Below are 23831 nucleotides of genomic sequence, written 5' to 3' on the forward strand. Positions count from 1 at the left end.
TTGGACAAATTGCCATCTTATATTTACTAGGGACACTTTTTCCTGTATCTTGCCCTAATGGGACCTATACACCTCTTGAAATGAATGGTCTGAGAGAGAAGGGAGAATGTCTCCCATGCCCCCCGGGAAACTACTGCAGGTATCAGATCATGTCAGAACATGTGTAGAACATATTAGCCTGTCACATGTGAACATACCCTAACTGACTGCCCTTCCTGATGCACAGAGGAGGCAAGCTGCAGGGACCTTGTGCAGCCGGTCATTTCTGCTTATCCGGCAGTTCAGAATACACACCATACGTCCAGAACTTCAGCCGGAGCTCACTGACTGAGTGCAACTGGGGGCAGATGTGTGCAGGGGTCTGCCCACCAGGTGAGTAGTGCAATTGGTTATTAATAAGTTTGTAAAGAAAGGTAATAAGAAGGAACACCAAACCTGAAAATGTGCGGGTGGTGCAAGTTCTAGAAATCTGACAAACTAGATATTTTTCTAATCCCCCATTTTAGTTATGATGGGTGGGGATAACACATACTGCACATGCCAACATTGGCAGCCAGCCCCCATGATGGATACAGGCCTATCTGAATAATGCCACATACAGACTATTATCTTTTTGTGCATTTAAATACCAAACAGCCAACACTAGATTGAAAGTGGTTGTTTAATCGGTATTGTTGCACCTGTGTTTCTGCCATCATTAATCGGGTCCGCTGCACCCTGCCAGTGCATTTGTATTGGAGGCCTGAGCAGGTAATCATCTCTGCTTCTTTCTCTGTGACTTTTTTGAGAAAACGGACATAGTAACGTTTTTTGTGTTTGTGGAAAAAACGGACAGTGACGGAATCTGGTGACGGATTCCGTTTTTTTTAACTGGGCATGCGTCAATTTTTTTTTTTAGGATCCAATTAGCTAGATCAGCTAGTCAGATCCGGTGAAAAAATGCATCCGTTGCATCAGTTTTTCACAATCTGCGACGGATCCAATTTTTTTAACATTCGACGGATTGTGACTGATGGCAAAAAAACTGATGTGTGAAGCAGCCTTAGGGCTCATTCTCACATGTGAGAACTGCACCCTGCACTCAGGAGCAGAGCGTGCGGCTGCATGTATTGCTATGCGGCCGCCCTCTCCGCTCCTAAGTGCCAGGTGCAGTGCCCGGGTATTGACGTGCGAGACTCATCCGAGTTTCTCGCATGTGAGAATGATCCCTATGGCTCCTGGTCTGCGGCTCCTGGTCTGTCTGCCGCTCCCGGTCTGTCTGCCGCTCCCGGTCTGTCTGCCGCTCCGTGTCTGTCTGCCGCTCCTGGTCTGTCTGCCGCTCCTGGTCTGTCTGCCGCTCCGTGTCTGTCTGCCGCTCCGTGTCTGTCTGCCGCTCCGTGTCTGTCTGCCGCTCCGTGTCTGTCTGCCGCTCCGTGTCTGTCTGCCGCTCCTGGTCTGTCTGCCCGTCATAGTCTGCCACTCATTCATAGACAAAAATTATCTGCATTATCAGGGTCACATTGTCAGGTCTCCTCATATTTAATCTTTATGTTAAAGTCTGCTCTTATTGCCCTACTGTCATCAAGCATTTAAAGGAAACCTGTCAAGATGACTTTATTACTGAGCTCAGTGGTAAGTCTGTCTGCCGCTCCTTGTCTGCTTGCCGCTCCGTGTCTGTCTGCCGCTCCTGGTCTGTCTGCCGCTCCTGGTCTGTCTGCCGCTCCTGATCTGTCTGCCGCTCCGTGTCTGTCTGCCGCTCCGTGTCTGTCTGCCGCTCCGTGTCTGTCTGCCGCTCCTGGTCTGTCTGCCGCTCCTGGTCTGTCTGCCGCTCCTGGTCTGTCTGCCCGTCATAGTCTGCCACTCATTCATAGACAAAAATTATCTGCATTATCAGGGTCACATTGTCAGGTCTCCTCATATTTAATCTTTATGTTAAAGTCTGCTCTTATTGCCCTACTGTCATCAAGCATTTAAAGGAAACCTGTCAAGATGACTTCATTACTGAGCTTAGTGGTAAGTCTGTCTGCCGCTCCTTGTCTGCTTGCCGCTCCTGGTCTGTCTGCCGCTCCGTGTCTGTCTGCCGCTCCGTGTCTGTCTGCCGCTCCGTGTCTGTCTGCCGCTCCTTGTCTGTCTACCGCTCCGTGTTGTCTGCCGCTCCGTGTCTGTCTGCCGCTCCGTGTCTGTCTGCCGCTCCGTGTCTGTCTGCCGCTCCTTGTCTGTCTGCCGCTCCTGGTCTGTATGCCCATCATAGTCTGTCACTCATTCATAGACAAAAATTATCTGCATTATCAGGGTCACATTGTCAGGTCTCCTCATATTTAATCTTTATGTTAAAGTCTGCTCTTATTTCCCTACTGTCATCAAGCATTTAAAGGAAACCTGTCAAGATGACTTTATTACTGAGCTTAGTGGTAAGTCTGTCTGCCGCTCCTTGTCTGCTTGCCGCTCCTGGTCTGTCTGCCGCTCCTGGTCTGTCTGCCGCTCCTGGTCGTCTGTCTGCCGCTCCTGGTCTGTCTGCCGCTCCTGGTCTGTATGCCCGTCATAGTCTGCCACTCATTCATAGACAAAAATAATCTGCATTATCAGGGTCACGTTGTCAGGTCTCCTCATATTTAATCTTTATGTTAAAGTCTGCTCTTATTGCCCTACTGTCATCAAGCATTTAAAGGAAACCTGTCAAGATGACTTCATTACTGAGCTTAGTGGTAAGGCTGTATAGATCGAAGTACAATGAAAATTATGATTGTCTTGCAGTATATCAATGTGCTGGCACTGAAAAATCAAGCTGCAAATTAGCCTGGAAGTGCATTGGGGGGGTGCCGATACTCTGACTACATCCACATGCCAGCAATGCACTTTCAGGCTAATTTACCTATGGCTTCAAAGCTTAATCTCTCAGCACTGGCATCCCGGTTTACTACAAGATGGGTGTCTATTTTTCTTGTTGTGCTAGGACATATACAGCTGTATCACTGGTCTGGTTTCAGTAGTAAAATAATTCTAAAAGGTTCCCTTTAAGTCTCATAATTTTATAGAAGTTTTGCAACTTTCTATTATTTTTGTGTCCATGATTTGTGGAGTAGACATATAAGAATGCAGCTATTCCGACCCTTTTGTCCTCCAATAGACTTGACTGTGTTAACAAATTTCATCCCATCAAAATTAATGGAAACTATTGTCGATCCCTGTCCCACTTGAGCCATTGACCTGCTTATTCGGGGTGTGGGATACAGAGGCCTGGGATCACCATACTGGGATCTTTCTTCGAGAGACGCTCTTCTTGGCACGGAAGATACTGGCGTTAAGGTGGATGGGTGGTTCCTCCCCATCTCTCAGAGCTTGGATTGACTTGGTAAACTCGGTTATTCCATATGAAAGAACACTGTACCAAAATAGAGGATGCCCAGGTAAATTCGAAAAAATTTGGGGTAGATGGAATTCCTCTTATCATACTCTGTAGTCTACACTGATTAGATATATACACAGGAGGGTAGGCTTGTGGATTTGGGACATCGCTTGCGGAGCAGGATTTAAATCTGTTTTTCCTTTTGGCGACTTACTATTAACGGTTAAAGTTGTTAAAGTTGTATAGTAGGTATTTTATAGGTACTAATGATTTAACATGCACAGTTTATTACCCCTGTAAACTTTGGATATGATAATATTCTGCAAATACTTGTATTCTGAGGTATAATTGATAATGATAAATGCAAATGTGTGCATTGTTTGTTTTATTCTGGAATTAATAAATGAATTTAAAAAAAAAAAATTAATGGAAACCATAAACAATTTCTTCATGTCAACATGTTATGTTGGGTCATTTGTGATTTCTTTTTCTAGGTTTCTATTGCCAGGAAGGAGCCATGTTGCCCACCCCATGCCCTGCTAGCACAGTAAGAAGCTCTCCAGGTGGCAGGCACCGTGAGGATTGTGTGTCCTGCGCTCGAGGATACTGGTGTAAAGAAGGTGCTGTTAGAATTTGATTATATTCTTTTAAGAAATCATCGACATGCTTTTATTATGATAGCTATAAATATTTCCTTCACTAGGAAATCCAGTGCCTGTTCTGTGCCCGCCTGGATATTACTGCAGTGAGGGAAATCGGACCAATTCTGGACATACAGGAGAACCACAGGAGTGCCCTGTTCACACGTACCGAGCCCTACCAGGAGCCGAGAGAGCCAGTGATTGCGAGCCATGTCCCCCAGGCTATTACTGCAAACTACAAGGTTGGAAACATGTGTATATATACTGTAGATCTTCATCTGCATAGAATATAGACTAGTCATCAGTATTTTATTCATGTAGTGGTATAATCTCTGTGACCCCCTACCGATCATACTGGGTCATGACTTGTTTAACCATGTCCTAAGGGGAAACTATTGTATATTTGTACAAATGGAGGTAGTGATGTATAGGCTTGTGCCCCCCAATAAAAATGACACTTGTTTGTAGATGTGCAATTTGCTAGTCTTGAGAAATACTATATAAACAATTCAAATGCTACTTGCTTGAATCCATCTTCGATCTAGAGTCTCCAATGGTTACCGCCAAAATGTGTGGGGTGATACCAGCATCAGCGCTGAGCCATGATGCCAATAAGTGTGGCTACACTGATCGCTGCAGCGGTCACGCCTGGGGGTGACCAGATTGCATGCAGGTTGCTAATTATTTCATTCTTTTATATTTTTTATTGTGGTATCATTTCTTTTTATTGCTCCTCAAAGGTGACTGTAACATTTTCGATCCTGCTTAGCCTCTTGGGAATTACCGCAATGTCCTTGCAGTTGTTGGATAGACTTATTTCTATATTTTAATCTTAGGTACTGTTATGTATGAAGACTACCCATGCCCTCCAGGGTACTGGTGCCCAGGGATGAGTGAGCCGTTGGCCTGTCCTGCTGGCACTGTAAGAGCTGAATCAGGAGCTTCATCCATTCAGGACTGTGAGATCTGCCCCCCGGGGTATTACTGCCCAGACTCTGCGGTCACTCTGGTGGTCAATATTATAGGAATCCCTTGCAGACCTGGCTATGAGTGCCCTCCTGGTATGTGAACATGTTTTATGACTTTTCATGAACTAATGTGTAAAACTGGTTTCATACATCCAATTTTTACAGACTAAATACAGACCATGGTGTCTGGACCAGCTGCAGTCTTCCTGCCCAGACTAAACACCCTCTTGTATGCTTATATATTGGGTTAGGCTCTGAGTAGCAACATGTGACGTCTGGTGCATTGACCCCTCCCACCGTCTAACCACCTAGATGCAGCAGTCTCGATTGACTGCATCATCCGAAGGGTTAAAATGTTTAGCATTGTTGGAAACTCCCATCCCACATATTGTCATAACACATCAGCCGTAAAGGCATACACCCGCTGTGAATAGAGTGAGCACAGTGGAAGTGGGAGACACTGGCTGTGGATGGAGTGGGCGCAGCTCTGCCTTCTTATGGACAGTACTGTATGCCCACTTGCAGTGAAACACCAATTTGGCAATTATTAAGGGTATTTTAAGTGTTTTAGTTTGAGTTTGGTCCCATTGTATACTATTGCAGTACATTTCTCTTATTGTACGGTGAGGAAAATAAGTATTTGATACACTGATAATTTTGCAACTTTTCCCACCTACCAAGAATGGAGAGGTCTGTAATATTTGTCATAGGTACACTTTAACTGTGAGAGACAGAATCTTAAAATTTATTACAATAGAAAAACAGAACTTAATATTTGGTATAGAAACCTTTGTTTGCAATTAGAGGTCAGACGTTTCCTGTAGTTCTTGACCAAGTTTGCACACACTGCAGCAGGGCTTTTGACTCGCTCCTCCATATAGATCTTCTCCAGATCTTTCCATCTTCGGGCCTGTCACAGAGGTAGAAGTGATCAGACCCCTCCCTTTTTTTTCACCCTGCAACTTGCGACATTGACCCTATTCCCTCACATCTCCTTCAGTCCCTCTCCCCAGCTGTCCCTACTCACCTAACTAAAATATTTAACCTTTCTCTCTCTTTGGGGTATCTTTCCCTCGTCATTCAAACATGCCATCATAACCCCTTTTTTTAATCAAGTAAATTTGTATTAATGTTATAACAGTTATACATACAAAAATAACATTCTCAACCAAATGTGTTTAACCCCCTCCACCTCCCTGCTGTTTCTCCTGTATCTCGCTGCCATATTGGACACTGCGGATCACCAATTCCTCCTAACCATGCTCCGCTCTATCATCCTCAAGGACGCCTTTCTCTCCTGATTCTCCTCCTATCTCTCTGACCACTCCTTTGCGCTCTCTTTTGACAGCTCTTCTTCCTCTAATCTTCCCCTTACTATTGGGCTTCCTGAAGGCTCAGTCCAGTCCTAGGTCCCCTCCTCTTCTCCTTATATACCGCCCCTATTAGTCAAACCATTAGTAGATTTGGTTTCCAGCACCACCTCTGTGCTGATGACACCCAATTATACAATATAATATAAAATATCTGGGATTGTCAGTCTGCTGTTGCTAACATCATGTCCTCCCTGTATCTGAAAATGAATCTCTTCAAAACAGAGCTCCTTGTGTGCTCTTATTAACCTACCTATACTCAACCTTGCAATTTCCTTGGGTGGTGCAACCATAACTCCCAAGCAGCAAGCTCGCTGTCTTTGGGTCATATTTGACACAGAACTTTCCTTTACTCCCTATATCCGATCACTCACTCGCTCCAGTCACCTGCACCTTAAAACCATCTCCAGAATCCGATCGTTTCTCACCTTTGGAACTGCTAAGACTCTTACTGTCTCTCTTATTCACTATCGTCTGGACTACTGCAACTCTCTTGTGTTCAATCTCCCTCTAACCAATCTTTCTCTTCTCCAATCCATCCTGAATGCAGCAGCCAGGGTCGTATTTCTATCAGGCCGCTTCACCGACACCTCTACCTTGTGCCAGTCATTACACTGGTTACCCATTCGCTACAGAATACAAAACAAACTCCTCTCTCACCCACAAAGCTCTCCACAGTTCTGCACCACCTTTTATCTCCTCCCTGATTTTTGTCTTATCACTCTTCCGATGTCCTGTGTTTTGCAACTGCTTTAAGACTAACAACCTCCATAATCCGAACCTCGTGTCTCCTTCTCCAAGACTTCTCTCATGCTGCGCCAGTTTTCTGGAATGCACTATCCCCAAATGATTTGACTAATATAAAGTCACCATGTTTTTAAGCGTGCTTTAAAAACATATCTGTTTTGACAAAGCCTATCACCTCACTAACCTAACTCTCCCCTGTTCTCTCCTAAATCTTAATCATAATCTGCTCCTTCCTATTCACCTGTCTCCTCATTTTCCCTGTACCTAATAGCACATGGTAACTGCACTCAGACATATCCTGGCTGATGACCGGATCATGCAGCTTAATATGAAAACCCTTATTTATTATAATGATGGCTGGACCGTACATAACAATCACATTCTACCTACTGTGTGCCACTATTTCCTTATAGATTGTAAGCTTGCAAGCAGCAGGACCCTCACTCCTGTAACTGGTGAAATGTGTAACGTTGTATTGTTTTTATTGTCTGTACATGTCCCTACTTAATTGTAAAGTGCTGCGGAATATGTTGGACCTATATTAGAAAAAATTATTACCGGTATATATTAATATTATATATATATTAATATTATAGCCCATTCCAGCCTTGTGCAGGTCTACAATTTTTGTCCATGGTGTCCTTAGACAGCTCTTTGGTCTTGGCCATGGCGGAGAGGTTGGAGTGTGATTGATTGTATGGACGGGTGTCTTTTATACAGGTAACGAGTTCAAACAAGTGTAATTAATACAGGTAATGAATGCAGAGTAGGAGGCTTCTTACAGAAAAACTATCAGGTCTATGAGAGCCAGAATTCTTGCTGGTTGGTCGGTGATCAACTATTTATTTCATACAGATAAAACGCAATTTAATTATTTACAAATTATACAATGTGATTTTCAGTTTTTTATTTTTAACCCCTTCATGACCCAGCCTATTTTAACCTTAATGACCTGGCCATTTTTTGCAATTCTGACCAGTGTCCCTTTATGAGGTAATAACTCAGCAACGCTTCAACAGATCTTAGCGGTTCTGAGATTATTTTTTCATGACATATTGGGCTTCACGTTAGTGGTAAATTTAGGTCGATAATTTCTGCGTTTATTTGTGAAAAAAAAGGAAATTTGGCGAAAATTTTGAAAATTTCGCAATTTTCACATTTTGAATTTTTATTCTGTTAAACCAGAGAGTTATGTGACACAAAATAGTTAATAAATAACATTTCCCACATGTCTACTTTACATCAGCACAATTTTGGAAACAAAATTTTTTTTTGCTAGGATGTTATAAGGGTTAAAATTTGACCAGTGATTTCTCATTTTTACAACAAAATTTACAAAACCATTTTTTTTAGGGACCACCTCACATTTGAAGTCAGTTTCAGGGTTCTATATGGCTGAAAATACCCAAAAGTGACACCATTCTAAAAACTGCACCGCTCAAGGTGCTCAAAACCACATTCAAGAAGTTTATTAACCCTTCAGGTGTTTCACAGCAGCAGAAGCAACATGGAAGGAAAAAATGAACATTTAACTTTTTAGTCACAAAAATGATCTTTTAGCAACAATTTTGTTATTTTCCCAAGGGTAAAAGGAGAAACTGGACCACGAAATTTGTTGTCCAATTTGTCCTAAATACGCTGATACCTCATATGTGGGGGTAAACCACTGATTGGGCGCATGGCAGGGCTCGGAAGGGAAGGAGCGCCATTTGACTTTTTGAATGAAAAATTGGCTCCAATCTTTAGCGGACACCATGTCGCGTTTGGAGAGCCCCCGTGTGCCTAAACATTGGAAATCCCCCACAAGTGACCCCATTTTGGAAACTAGACCCCCCAAGGAACTTATCTAGAAGCATAGTGAGCACTTTAAATCCCCAGGTGCTTCACAAATTGATCCGTAAAAATGAAAAAGTCCTTTTTTTTGACAAAAAAATTCTTTTAGCCTCAATTTTTTCATTTTCACATGGGCAACAGGATAAAATGGATCCTAAAATTTGTTGGGCAATTTCTCCTGAGTAGACCGATACCTCACATCTGGGGGTAAACCACTGTTTGGGCACATGGTAAGGCTCGGAAGGGAAGGAGCGCCATTTGACTTTTTGAATGAAAAATTATCTCCATTGTTAGCGGACACCATGTCGCGTTTGGAGAGCCCCTGTGTGCCTAAACATTGGAGCTCCCACACAAGTGACCCCATTTTGGAAACTAGACGCCCCAAGGAACTTATCTAGATGCATAGTGAGCACTTTAAACCCTCAGGTGCTTCACAAATTGATCCGTAAAAATGAAAAAGTACTTTTTTTTCACAAAAATTTTTTTTAGCCTCATTTTTTTCATTTTCACATAGGCAACAGGATAAAATGGATCCTAAAATTTGTTGGGCAATTTCTCCTGAGTACGCCGATACCTCACATGTGGGGGTAAACCACTGTTTGGGCGCACGGCAAGGCTCGGAAGGGAAGGCGCGCCATTTGACTTTTTGAATGGAAAATTAGCTCCAATCGTTAGCGGACACCATGTCGCGTTTGGAGAGCCCCTGCGTGCCTAAACATTGGAACTCCCCCACAAGAGACCCCATTTTATAAACTAAACCCCCCAAGGAACTTATCTAGATGCATAGTGAGCACTTTAAACCCCCAGGTGCTTCACAGAAGTTTATAACGCAGAGCCATGAAAATAAAAAATAATTCTTCTTTCCTCAAAAATGATTTTTTAGCCCGGAATTTTTTATTTTCCCAAGGGTAACAGGAGAAATTGGACCACAAATGTTGGTGTCCAGTTTGTCCAGAGTACGCCGATACCCCATATGTGGGGGTAAACCACTGTTTGGGCGCACGGCAGGGCTCGGAAGGGAAGGCATGCCATTTGGCTTTTTGAATGGAAAATAAGCTCCAATCATTAGCGGACACCATGTCGCGTTTGGAGAGCCCCTGTGTGCTTAAACATTGGAGCTCCCCCACAAGTGACCCCATTTTGGAAACTAGACCTCCCAAGGAACTAATCTAGATGTGTGGTGAGCACTTTGAACCCCCAAGTACTTCACAGAAGTTTATAACGCAGAGTCATGAAAATAAAAAATAATTTTTCTTTTCTCAAAAATGATTTTTTAGCCCGCAATTTTTTATTTTCCCAAGGGTAACAGGAGAAATTTGACCCCAAGAGTTGTTGTCCAGTTTCTCCTGAGTACGCTGATACCCCATATGTGGGGGTAAACCACTGTTTGGGCACATGCCGGGGCTCGGAAGTGAAGTAGTGACGTTTTGAAATGCATACGTTGATGGAATGCTCTGCAGGCATCACGTTGCGTTTGCAGAGCCCCTGATGTGCCTAAACAGAAACCCCCCACAAGTGACCCCATTTTGGAAACTAGACCCCCCAAGGAACTTATCTAGATGTGTGGTGAGCACTTTGAACCCTCAAGTGCTTCACAGAAGTTTATAACGCAGAGCCGTGAAAATAATAAATAAGTTTTCTTTCCTCAAAAACAATTTTTTAGCCCACAATTTTTTATTTTCCCAAGGGCAACAGGAGAAATTTGACCCCGAAAGTTGTTGTGCAGTTTCTGCTGAGTACGCTGATACCCCATATGTGGGGGTAAACCACTGTTTGGGCACATGCCGGGGCTCGGAAGTGAAGTAGTGACGTTTTGAAATGCATACGTTGATGGAATGCTCTGCAGGCATCACGTTGCGTTTGCAGAGCCCCTGATGTGCCTAAACAGAAACCCCCCACAAGTGACCCCATTTTGGAAACTAGACCCCCCAAGGAACTTATCTAGATGTGTGGTGAGCACTTTGAACCCTCAAGTGCTTCACAGAAGTTTATAACGCAGAGCCATGAAAATAATAAATACGTTTTCTTTCCTCAAAAATAATTTTTTAGCCCACAATTTTTTATTTTCCCAAGGGTAACAGGAGAATTTGACCCCAAAAGTTGTTGTCCAGTTTCTCCTAAATACGCTGGTACCCCATATGTGGGGGTAAACCATTGTTTGGGCACACGTCCGGGCTCGGAAGGGAGATAGCACCATTTGACTTTTTCAATGCAAGATTGGCTGGAATCAGTGGTGGCGCCATGTCGCGTTTGGAGACCCCCTGATGTGCCTAAACAGTGGAAACCCCTCAATTCTAACTCAAACACTAACCCCAACACACCCCTAACCCTAATCCCAACCCTAACCCCAACACACCCCTAACCCTAGTCTTAACCCTAATTCCAACCCTAAGGCTATGTGCCCACGTTGCGGATTTGTGTGCGGATTTTTCGGCACCGTTTTTGAAAAATCTGCAGGTAAAACGCACTGCGCTTTACCTACAAATTTACCGCGGATTTCCAGTGTTTTTTTGTGTGGATTTCACCTGTGGATTCCTATTATGGAGCAGGTGTAAAACGCTGCGGAATCCGCACAAAGAATTGACATGCTGCGGAAAATACAACGCAGCGTTTCCGCGCTGTATTTTCCACACCATGGGCACAGCGGATTTGGTTTTCCATAGGTTTACGTGGTACTGTAAACGTGATGGAAAACTGCTACCAATCCGCAGCGACCAATCCGCTGCGGATCCGCAGCCAAATCCGCACCGTGTGCACATAGCCTAATTCTAACCCTAATTCCAACCCTAGCCCTAATTGTAGCCCTAATTGCAACCCTAACCCTAATTCTAACCCTAGCCCTAAGTGCAACCCTAGCCCTAAGTGCAACCCTAGCCCTAAGTGGAACCCTAGCCCTAAGTGCAAACCCTAGCCCTAAGTGCAACCCAAAGTGCAACCCTAGACCTAAGTGCAACCCTAAGTGCAACCCTATCCCTAAGTGCAACCCTAAGTGCAACCCTAACCCTAAGTGCAAACCTAAGTGCAACCCTATCCCTAAGTGCAACCCTATCCCTAATTCTAACCCTAACCCTAGCCCTAAGTGCATCCCTAGCCCTAAGTGCAACCCTAGCCCTAAGTGCAACCCTAGCCCTAAGTGCAACCCTATCCCTAAGTGCAACCCTAAGTGCAACCCTAACCCTAAGTGCAACCCTAACCCTAAGTGCAACCCTAACCCTAAGTGCAACCCTAACCCTAAGTGCAACCCTAACCCTAACCCTACCCCTAATGGAAAAACAAAAATAAATATAATTTCTGTATTTTATTACTGTCCCTACCTATGGGGGTGATAAAGGGGGGGTGTTATTTACTTTTTTTTTTTTTGATCGCTGTGACAGAACCTATCACAGCGATCAAAATGTACAGGGAATGAATCTGCCGGCCGGCAGATTTGGCGGGCGCACTGCGCATGCGCCCGCCATTTTCCAAGATGGCGGCGCCCATGAGAGAAGACGGAGGACACCGGGAGGGACACCGGGACTAGGTAAGTATGGGGGGGTGCGATCGGACAGCGGGGGGGACGGAAGGGGGGACGGGGGAGGGGCGGAGGTGAGAGGAAGGCGTTTAGAACAGGACAGAGAGGTAGGGAACACTGACGGCGGCTGCAGATCGCCGCCGCCAGTCGGTGGGGGGGCCAGATCGGGGTCTCCAGCCATGGCCGATGCTATTGCAGCATCGGCCATGGCTGGATTGTAATATTTCACCAATTTTCATAGGTGAATTATTACAGATTGCTCTGATTGGCTGTTTCACTTTCAACAGCCAATCAGAGCGATCGTAGCCACGGTGGGGCAAAGCCACCCCCCCCCCCTGGGCTGTAGCACCATGTCGGGTGAAATTGGAGTTAACCCTTTCACCCGGCCTGCAGGGATGCGATCCGGCCATGACGCATATGCTGCGTCACAGGTCGGATTGGCACAGGTTTTCATGACGCATACGCTGCGTCAAAGGTCGGGAAGGGGTTAAATTCTGTCTCTCACAGGTGAAGTGTACCGACGATAAAGATTACAGACCCCTCCATTCTTTGTAGGTGGGAAAACTTGCAAAATCAGCAGTGTATTAAATACGTTTTCCCCACTGTAGGTGTTTTATTTTTTTCACAGAAAATTTGCTTTGCTGAAACACGTGGCAAACAACGTCAGATTAAAACCGATTTACAGCCTCTTAATGTACACTTCAATAGGAGTTACTTGAAATCAATCAAATTTGTGGATTAAGCACAATGCATATTAGAAAGTGACAGAACGTTCATTATACAATGATTACATTGGATTTACATAAGATTATAAGCCTGGCATACATTACATATTTAATTCACCTGTGGAACAATTCATAACCTGAAATTTAAGTCAGACTTTAAATTGAACTGAGGTTACAGTTGGCACAGGCGAGAGGCTGAGATAATCCAGGTGGAGATTATCACAGATTAGTATAGTAAATAAGCATAAGATCACTATCTGCTGATGATACAATGATAGTCACTCATTATGAAAGGATTAGATACTTACAGTAAATACCAGCGATGCTTCACCATAAGGAGGCTCATCAGGAAAGGCGTTGCTTTGCTGCAAGATGTGTCTGCTGACGTTTATATCCTTCAAGGGGTTTCCCAGACTAATCTAGATGTCACCTTTATTAGATAATAATTATTAGATTGGTGTGGGTGCAGCGAGATCTCCAGAATGGGGCACTTGTGTACCTGTTATGGATAAATCTATCCCTGTGTGTGCTGCGGCCGTTCCCAATTAGACTGAGTATTTTGAGCGCTCATCAAGAATGAGACTGTACACCATTGTGACAATAACATTCCACCAATACTGATGATTTATTGTACATACATGGATTTATAATTGCATATAGAAAGGGGGTGGTTAGGGGTGGTTAGTTAATTACCATATTGTCAAGCTCCTCTGTTATTGGTTATCTAAATATATATGGAATATTGTGATTAATGCACATATGAATGCTGATTAAGCAACTAAAGTGTAGCTGTCTGCATCTAGGACAAAGTTGAGACATCTGATCATCACTTAACACATCTGGTGCTGTTCCGCTTTTGGCTGGAAATCTCCAAACAGTCTGTCTGGCTTATATCAGTTTGTCAGCTATTTTAAGCAATTGATTATAGTATATATATTAGCTGTGGATATAGGAGTATACATGAGTATATATAATTATATAGGAGTATATATGCAAGTGAGATCTATATGATATATATTTCCATCACATACCCAGTTCTTGCCTGGCTGCCAGGCTGCAGACAGGAATAGCTGCATGGTGCAGCAGGAGGCAATGTGTCCTGCAGCTACATGTGGGTGTCTATTATTCTTTTGCAGCTGCAGCGCTGTGTCTGGAGGAGTTGAATGGTGCGTATACATCAAGTCTATGACATTGAAGATCCAAGATAGCAGAGCACGGTGTCATGAATTACACTTGATCGGAGCAGCGGGACATGTGTACAACCTTGTCGTGCCATTCAACTCCTTCTGCCCCTGGTCGTGCAACAAGGAGATAATGGGTGACACAAGTGGCACATTATGTTGCTCATTGGGAAGTCCCAGTGATAATTTATTTAGGCTGAAATTCCCCTTCAAATAGCGTCAACACATAAAGTAAAGTACATTACACTGTACATACAAGTCGCTTTAAGGATTTTCCTCCTTCAGCATTTTGCACGCCTTACATGCTATTAAAAATAATAGAAAGCGATTGCGCTCACCTTCCCCAGGTCCAGCGGTTCTGCTGATGGAGAAAGCACAAATCGCTGGGTCCAATGCTGTAGTTGTGACGTCACCACTGCAGCCAGTAAACAATCACCAGAACAGCGGCAGAGAGAGACAGTGCTGGACCCGGGGAGGGTACGTACCGGACAATGCTTTTATTTCTATCACAAGCAGACTAATGACATACAGAATGCTGAAAGAGGAAAACCTCTTTTATAGAAAATCTGTCAAGTTATTTAATATTGTAGCTAGGTCACATTGGTGATCAGTATAGAAGGAGTAGATCTGGCATTCAGTGATCTAGGAAAGTTGGGACAACCCTGATGTAAGCAATGGAGATGTTATCTTCAAGGTAATTGAGAATGTACTTGAGATAATGAGTGATTTTATTGTACCAGGTTCTATCCGCGAATCTTCCTGCAGAGCGGGATCATACTGCGCTTCACGTACAGGATTCCCCCCTGCGTGTCCTGGTGGGTTCTTCTGTCCGGAGGGATCTACTACCTATAACAGCAGTGCACAGCGGTGAGTATGTCTGACTGCAGATCTGGTGGGGGTTCACGATCACATCCAGTATTAATGTAGGACGTCCTGGGACTGTCACGCATGATAATGTAGTTATGACACGCTATGGATTTTTTTCTTGTTTTTTGGACAGATCTAAAATGTGTAAGTCCCTGTCCTTGCCCTGTGATATATGCAGTCTGTACTGAGCACATACGAGACAGCATGACTTATTTTCCCAGGTGCAAGTATCGAATAGTGTCCTCATAGTTAAGGGTTGTCTGCTGCGGCTCGCTGTCACATTGGGAGATGAGCGGTGTCTATGATGCGATGTCTACACACACCTGCCATGGGGCAGTATTGTGTATCTCTATTGATCATTAGTGGTGACTGGCAACCCCTTTAATAGAGGGACCCCCTAAGTGAAACTTCACCCCATCAGCCAGAGAGGCAAGCGGAGCTGCAGGACAGGTCTGGGGTTTACATGGAAAGAACATTGATTACAATGGCTCCATCTACTGCAGGGCTCGCCAACCTTTGTAATGCTTAGATTCATGAAACTAAAACTCCCAGCATTCCCTGACAGGTACAGTCTGTTAGACAGCTATCAGTGCATGATGGGAGTTGTAGTTTCACAACCGCTATAGCGATGGAGGTTGCTGGTATATGATTAAGAAGATCAGCTAAATAAAGGACCCATCAAATATATACCTCATCACTAGCAGCTAAAATAACCACATACCGGCCTTTGTTGGTGTCATTCTTCCTTCCAGCTGCACGTTCCCTTATTACTGCCCTCCTGGTAGTGTGCTCATGATGTCCTGTCCAGGAGGGAGTACAGCTGTTCATGGGAGCACACTGCGGGATTCTGCGGAGACTTCATGTAGTAAATGTGGACCAGGGACGTTCCGCAGCGCCAGCGCCTCAGATGTCACCTGTCAGCCATGTCCAGCCGGATACAGCTGCCCACAAGGTAATCCACAGGCCTGGGCTGCAGCAGGGATGCTCCTGGGGGGGCTGCTGATAACCGGACCCCTCATGTGCAGTTTTATTATTAACTCTTCAGTATGAGGGCAGCCTGTGGTTTGCTTTTAATTGCTGCCTATCCTGTAGAATACAAAATACAGCTTTGGATGTGACTAGAGTAGAAGCTATGATGTACGGTATTTTTGCTAAATGCACAATCATTAATGCAAACTTAACACTACAGTAAGTGTAGCTGTAATATGACTTCCAAAAATGCAGCTACACCCTACCACCAGCCTGTCCTATATGTTTCCTGCTGTAAAAGAATAGGACATGCATGGACGCATCGTTTTCCTGACTAATGTACCATGCTGATATGGAGGATGTCATGTCTGCCCATGTGCTGCCCATGTCCGTCTGCTGCTGCTGCCTGTAGTTTTCCATGGCGTTAACCCTGCCCTTGGTGACTGACTCTGCGGGTGCTGAATCTACGCCCCTATAGTCGAGGTTGCTCAGATATAGACATTTATAGGGCAATGGAAACATTCCTGAATATACCATAAAGATAGAATTCACTTAAAAAGAAAGTTTCCATGTATAAAGATAAAAGTTATGAGAGTTTCCATCATAATATAATTTTTTTTTTAGACTCCAGCCTGAGTTTATAGAATACATATATAAGGCCACTGACCATGCGGGTTCATGGGGTAGATGTACAGTACTGTTCAAAAGGGTCAAGCAGGTACAGTACTCAATTGCACACAGTTTGGAGGATTTCAGCAGGAGGTTGTGCCAAACATCATGGAGAACAGAGCACAGATCTTCTGTGTATGAAGCCTTCATGTGATCCCAGACATACTGGATCACGTGAGATCAGGGCTTTGTGGGGCCGGATCATCACCCCGAGGACTCGTTGTTATTAATGACATCGGCTGGCTGCTGGGAATCGTTGTCCGGCTGCAGAATAAATTTGCCATTAAGAGCGATCTTCCTTTATGTCCTCCCTAAACATTGCCCTCAGTAGTATGGTCACACAGGTCGGATGCAGACTGGCTGCTATGTACTCTGACCCCGCAGACCAGATCACATTTAGGAAACTTTTAATTTCCTAAATGATTCATAAATGTCTGCTTGGCATCTAATGCCTCATGCACTCTGTCTCCTTTGCTATAGGTGTGGAGAACTACAAGTCCTTTCCCTGCCCTGCTGGCCATTACTGCCCATCCAGTGCCACAGCGCCGATCCCTTGTCCACTTGGTACTTATGGTAACGGCACTCATGGCAGAGAATTGGGGGACTGCCATCCTTGCCCAGTGGGCACGTACAACCACCTCACTGCCCAGATATCGTGCTTTCTGTGCGGAAGCTCATCCTATTCCCAGCCAGGTGAGTAGGATCATACCTATGGCCTGAAGGGCTAAACCCCCTGTGACCAGCTGTAGCCTGTAGGCCTACGTGACTGCCATCCGCCAGGTGTTCATACCAGCGTGTGCCCCTCTGGTGAGCAGAGGATGAGTCTGAGCAGATGATGACCTTCACTAATGACAACATGCCCTAATAAGACAGCCTAGCTCAAGGGCTTTTCAGTTTTTGTTGTTTCTTTGTTATTCCATAGAATTGTCCACTGTAAAAATCATGAATTCTGTATTAATCATCCTCCACTGCTCAAGAGCTGCCTCTTCGCCTCTGCCTTTGTTGGCAAGTTGCCATGGTAATGTAACAACTATAGCCCATGAGCCCTGCAGGCAATCACTGGACTCAGCAGACTCGTTCTGAATGCATCATCATCATCACTGCTGATCCCAGTGATTGGCTGCAGCAGTCATGTGCCTTGTGTCACTATCACAACCTGTCAACAAACTTTTTTTGCAGAAGTGGAGCTGGTGTCAGTTAGCAAAATTTATTTTTATTATTTTTATACAGTGCGATCCTGGATGATAATAAAAAAAAAAAAAAAAAATCTGGAAAACCCCTTTAAGTCATGTTTAAAGGTAATGGCAGATAAGGCATATACAATGAATGTAAATCAAACCTTTGGATAAGTTTGATGCCAGCACCTTCCTGGATGTACCATCATATTCTCTTGTCCTAATCTGGTGAATCCGAGGCTCTGATGGACATCCTGTGGAGCTAGGAAAGCGGGCAAAGTCTGTGTTAGGATTTAGGAGCAGAGTCCTCACCTAGACAAGGTCGCTCTGTATCTTCGCATTGTCTACATATGGGTTTGTTTGCACATAGCATTTTTTCTTTGGGGGATTTTCCCTCTAGTTTTCAGGGTGGAAAAACTAAGTGTTTCTGGTGCTTTTCCTACAGAAAAAAATGCAGTAAAAATCCTGCATGTGAACAAGCTCTATTAGTATTTGTGCTGGATATTGAAGCATTTCTCAGTTGAAGTGAACAGGACCATGTTGCAATAGCCAGCACAGACGATACCACGTGGATGGCTGCAGGTGAACGGAGCAAATGCAGAAGCAGCAGAGTAAGGCTGGTTTCACACTTGCGTTTAAAAACGCATCGTTTTTAACGCAAACGCATTTGGTGCAAAAACGCATGTAAACGCGTTTAAACGCTGCGTTTTTTAGACGCATGCGTTTTTGCATGTGGTAAAAAAACGCGGCGTTTTGACGCGTTTACAAGCGTTTTTTCCTGCGTTTGCGTTTTTGAAACGCATGATGAGAAGTGTGTGACAGCTGCCAATCATCAAAATCAACTAGAAAACTCACTATAAACAGAAATAGCAAGGGTTAGGGTTAGGATCCCTAGGGTTACTAGGGATCCTAACCCTAACCCTAGGGATCCTAACCTTAACCCTAACCCTAGGGATCCTAACCCTAACCCTAGGGATCCTAACCCTAACCCTAGGGATCCTAACCCTAACCCTAAGATCCTAACCCTAAGGTACCGTCACACTAAGCGACGCTGCAGCGATAGCGACAGCGATGCCGATCGCTTTGGTCGCTGGAGAGCTGTCACACAGACCGCTCTCCAGCGACCAACGATGCCGAGGCCCCCGGGTAACCAGGGTAAACATCGGGTTGCTAAGCGCAGGGCCGCGCTTAGTAACCCGATGTTTACCCTGGTTACCAGCGTAAAAGTTAAAAAAACAAACAGTACATACTCACCAGCGCGTCCCCCAGCCTCTGCTTCCTGACACTGACTGAGCTCCGGCCCTAACAGCACAGCGGTGACGTCACCGCTGTGCTTTCACTTTCAGTTTAGGGCCGGCGATCAGTAAGAGTCAGGAAGCAGAGCCTGGGGGACGCGCAGGTGAGCATGTACTGTTTGTTTTTTTACATTTTACGCTGGTAACCAGGGTAAACATCGGGTTACTAAGCGCGGCCCTGCGCTTAGTAACCCGATGTTTACCCTGGTTACCAGTGTAAAATATCGCTGGTATGGTTGCTTTTGCTTGTCAAACACAGCGATACACGGCGACCTAGCGACCAAATAATGTGCAGACCTTCTAGCAGCGACCAGCAATTTCACAGCGGGATTCTGATCGCTGCTGCGTGTCAAATACAGCGATATCGCTCCCTAGGACGCTGCAACGTCACAGATCGCTGGCGACGTTGCTTAGTGTGACGGTACCTTAACCCTAGGGATCCTAACCCTAACCCTTAAAGGTACCGTCACACTAAGCAACGTCGCCAGCGATCTGTGACGTTGCAGCGTCCTAGGGAGCGATATCGCTGTATTTGACACGCAGCAGCGATCAGAATCCCGCTGTGAAATTGCTGGTCGCTGCTAGAAGGTCTGCACATTATTTGGTCGCTAGGTCGCCGTGTATCGCTGTGTTTGACAAGCAAAAGCAACCATACCAGCGATATTTTACACTGGTAACCAGGGTAAACATCGGGTTACTAAGCGCAGGGCCGCGCTTAGTAACCCGATGTTTACCCTGGTTACCAGCGTAAAATGTAAAAAAACAAACAGTACATGCTCACCTGCGCGTCCCCCAGGCTCTGCTTCCTGACTCTTACTGATCGCCGGCCCTAAACTGAAAGTGAAAGCACAGCGGTGACGTCACCGCTGTGCTGTTAGGGCCGGAGCTCAGTCAGTGTCAGGAAGCAGAGGCTGGGGGACGCGCTGGTGAGTATGTACTGTTTGTTTTTTTAACTTTTACGCTGGTAACCAGGGTAAACATCGGGTTACTAAGCGCGGCCCTGCGCTTAGCAACCCGATGTTTACCCTGGTTACCCGGGGGCCTCGGCATCGTTGGTCGCTGGAGAGCGGTCTGTGTGACAGCTCTCCAGCGACCAAACAGCGACGCTGCAGCGATCGGCATCGCTGTCGCTATCGCTGCAGCGTCGCTTAGTGTGACGGTACCTTTAGGGTTAGGATCCCTAGGGTTACTAGGGATCCTAACCTTAGGGTTAGGGTTAGGATCCCTAGTAACCCTAGGGTTAGGGTTAGGGTTTTCTTGTGTTTTTCTATAGAAACGCATGCGTTTAAAAACGCATGCAAACGCATGTGCTTAAAAACGCATGCATTTACATAGACAGCAATACATTTTTTTGCCGCGAAAAAACGCATGCATTTTTTTGCGGCAAAAAAACGCCGCTAGAAATACAGGTTGCATTTCTGCAACAAAACGCAAGCATAAAAAAACGCATGCGTTTTTAATGTTAAGTATAGGGAAAAAAAGCATGCGTTTTTTTAGCGCTAAAATGCAGCGGCAAAAAAACGCAAGTGTGAAACCAGCCTTATCCGGGTGCTGCGTCTCCGTCATACGATAGAGTACAAAGAGTCAGAATCGCAGCACCACTGACCGGATATCACTCACCGGAACTGTGAATCTTACTATCTGACTATTGCCGCGGCGGCTCCTGGTCGTCCCCAGATCTTTGTGTTTTCATTGATTTGTCTGACGCCCCTACACTTATCCTGATGTGATTTTTATTGTGACTGACCCTCAGCGTCCAGGAGCTGCGTCTGCCGGGGACTGAACCGCTCATTCCAGGAATTTGACGGTTCCTGCATCTGTCAGGCCGGATTTGTGTTTTATGACAACCGAGAACAGCAGAGATCAGACAGCAATAGCGATGTAGATTGTCAGCCACAGGTACGGCGAAAAGAAGCTCAGCTCGATGCAGCCGTATGGAAAAACTCAGCACATCTCAGCTGTGTCTCTCCCTGGATGTATGGTTAACTATGGGTACACGTCTCTACAACTGTTGACAAACTACAACTCCCAGCATGCCTTTGCAGACTTTCTCCACAAGGGCACACTTTGAGTTGTAGATTAAAAAAGGCTAATAACCTGCACCACACAATAGATAGTCATAAAGCGAAATACTGAATATTATCCTCCATTTATCGGACATGTCCCCACGTAGAGCTGAGATTGCGCCCTGTGGTGTTTTCACCATTTTTGAGCTTTATATTTCTTACATTTTACATTTCACTTCTTAAATGTGAGTATGAAAATGTTTCCAATCACGCCTTTTTTCTTTACCGCGTTCCATACCCCAAAATAAATGACACTTGCTCCAGTTGTTATTGCTGATGTAATTGAAATGTGACATTTTTATGTAGGTGGAAGAGCGCTGCTCTAGTGCTGAAGTGCGCCTCTCTTCGACAAGGAAGTGTGTATCCCCTCAGCATCATGACTGTACTCCGACCTGCGGCCTTCAGGGTGGAGAGCTCAGCACAGAACTGGGAATGTCAGTCACATCTACTGATAGGTGTTCACTAACTATTGCTGGAGCCACTTCTTATCATAGTAAAACTGAAGTATTTATAAGTAAAGGCTGCAGAATAGTGAGTGCAGCTGTGGAGTTTAATACAGGGTGTAACTGAGGTTCAGTAATGTAATGTATGTACACAGTGACTGCACCAGCAGAATAGTGAGTGCAGCTCTGGAGTATAATACAGGATGTAACTCAGGATCAGTAATGCAATGTATGTACACAGTGAAGAATAGTGAGTGCAGCTCTGGAGTATAATACAGGATGTAACTCCGGATCAGTAATGTAATGTATGTACACAGTGACTGCACCAGCAGAATAGGGAGTGCCGCTCTGGAGTATAATACAGGCTGTAACTCAGGATCAGTACAGGATCAGTAATGTGCTATGATTTGGATAAGCTGGTGTCCATATTCCTCAGGTGCCACTGTCTGCAGTATGTCTCGGCTGAAGAACTGTGCGATCGTTTCTGCCTCATGAAGGTTCCTCGTATATCCATGAGCTTTGGATCCAATATGCAATTCCAGCTACAGATTGAAGAACCTGAGAAGAGGAGGAGCAGAAACCTGGTAGGCAGAGGAAACACAATCCACTTACTGGCGGGTCTTTTTTTATTATTATTATTATTATTATTATTATTATTATTATTATTATTAATTTATATAGCACCATTGATTCCATGGTGCTGTACATGAGAAGGGGTTACGTCAAAATGCAAATATCACTTACAGTAAACAAACTAACAATGCCAGACTGATACAGAGGGAAGAGGACCCTGCCCTTGCGGGCTTACATTCTACAGGATTAAGGAGACAGTAGGTCGGGGGTTGCGGTAGCTCCGATGGTGTTGAGGTGGCCGTGTGGTCTTTACAGGCTGTAAGCTTCTTTGAAGAGGTGGGTTTTCAGGTTTCTTTTGAAGGATCCAAAAGAAGTGGCTAACCGGATGTGTTGGGGCACTGAATTCCAGAGGATGGGTGATATTCGGGAGACGTCTTGGAGGCGATTGGGTGAGGAGCGAATAAGCGTGGAGGAGAGGAGGAGGTCTTGGGAGGACCGGAGATTACCAGAGGGAAGATATTGAGAGATTAGTTCGGAAATATACGGCGGATAAAGGTTATGGATGGCTTTGTAGGTCAGTGTTAGTAATTTAAACTGGATACGCTGGGAAATTGGGAGCCAGTGAAGGGATTTACAAAGAGGGGAAGCAGGAGTGTAGGGAGAAGAGAGATTAATTAGTCGGGCAGCAGAGTTAAGGATGGACTGGAGAGGTGCGAGAGTGTTAGAAGGTAGGCCACAGAGGAGGATGTTGCAGTAGTCGAGGCGGGAGATGATTAGGGCATGCACAAGCACTTTGGTAGAGTAAGGGTTGAGGAAAGGACGGATTCAGGAAATATTTTTGAGCTGGAGGCGACAGGAGGTGGCGAGACCTTGGATGTGCGCTTTGAAGGACAGGGCAGAGTCAAGGGTTACTCCGAGGCAGCAGATTTTTGGGGACAGGGGAAAGTGTGATTTCATTTATTTTGATAGATAGATCAGGTAGGGAAGATATGCGTGATGAAGGAAAGATGATGAGTTCAGATTTGTCCACATTGAGCTTGAGGAAGCGAGAGGAGAAGAAGGAGGATATGGCTGATAGACACTCTTGGATTCTGGACAGCAGGGAGGTGACATTTGGGCCAGAGAGGTAGATCTGAGTGTCATCAGCATAGAGGTGGTACTGGAAGCCATAGGACCTTATGAGTTGTCCCAGGCCGAGTGTATAGATTGAGAAGAGTAAGGGTCCTAGGACAGAGCCTTGGGGGACACCAGCAGAGAGGGGGCGAGATGAAGAGGTAGTATGGGAGTAGGAAAGTAGTAGGGTCTTTATCTAACAATATAATTTGTAATGTTTCCACAGAAATTGCTAATCTCAGTATAATGTACTTTTTGGCTCAAACCTTTGAAAAAATGTACACTTATTTTACCTCATTATGTCACCCAGAAATTCAAAAGCCTAATGATTTTACACTTTATTTTTCTAATACAGCAATA

General features: G+C 44.9%; 1 protein-coding gene and 2 long non-coding RNA genes across 16 annotated transcripts in view; 1 reads left to right on the forward strand and 2 right to left on the reverse strand.

The window, feature by feature from the left end:
- The window catches only part of LOC143764224 (uncharacterized), a 105265-nt gene extending 91788 nt beyond the window's left edge, over nucleotides 1-13477 (reverse strand). For all 5 annotated transcript variants that reach the window (XR_013213113.1, XR_013213114.1, XR_013213112.1 and 2 more), the window contains exon 1: nucleotides 13429-13477. This is a non-coding gene — a long non-coding RNA (uncharacterized LOC143764224). The remainder of the gene's footprint in view (nucleotides 1-13428) is intronic.
- The window catches only part of LOC143764221 (uncharacterized), a 321683-nt gene that overhangs the window by 253406 nt on the left and 44446 nt on the right, over nucleotides 1-23831 (forward strand). For 8 of the 10 annotated variants that reach the window (XM_077249606.1, XM_077249602.1, XM_077249607.1 and 5 more), the window contains 11 exons: nucleotides 31-139; nucleotides 227-372; nucleotides 3820-3945; nucleotides 4029-4208; nucleotides 4803-5027; nucleotides 15042-15168; nucleotides 15921-16120; nucleotides 17287-17499; nucleotides 21030-21175; nucleotides 21649-21776; nucleotides 22222-22369. In XM_077249606.1, the coding sequence (XP_077105721.1) occupies nucleotides 31-139; nucleotides 227-372; nucleotides 3820-3945; nucleotides 4029-4208; nucleotides 4803-5027; nucleotides 15042-15168; nucleotides 15921-16120; nucleotides 17287-17499; nucleotides 21030-21175; nucleotides 21649-21776; nucleotides 22222-22369 (1748 nt within the window). The remainder of the gene's footprint in view (nucleotides 1-30; nucleotides 140-226; nucleotides 373-3819; nucleotides 3946-4028; nucleotides 4209-4802; nucleotides 5028-15041; nucleotides 15169-15920; nucleotides 16121-17286; nucleotides 17500-21029; nucleotides 21176-21648; nucleotides 21777-22221; nucleotides 22370-23831) is intronic. The other 2 variants (XM_077249608.1, XM_077249610.1) reach the window with 2 other exon arrangements.
- LOC143764225 (uncharacterized) lies at nucleotides 16126-19279 on the reverse strand. Its single transcript, XR_013213116.1, has 3 exons — nucleotides 19236-19279; nucleotides 18146-18243; nucleotides 16126-16254 (listed from the first exon to the last, which is right to left on the reverse strand). It is a non-coding gene; the product is annotated as an uncharacterized LOC143764225 (long non-coding RNA).

This window comes from Ranitomeya variabilis, chromosome 4 (genome assembly GCF_051348905.1).
Source record: "Ranitomeya variabilis isolate aRanVar5 chromosome 4, aRanVar5.hap1, whole genome shotgun sequence".
NCBI classification, from domain to species: domain Eukaryota; kingdom Metazoa; phylum Chordata; class Amphibia; order Anura; family Dendrobatidae; genus Ranitomeya; species Ranitomeya variabilis.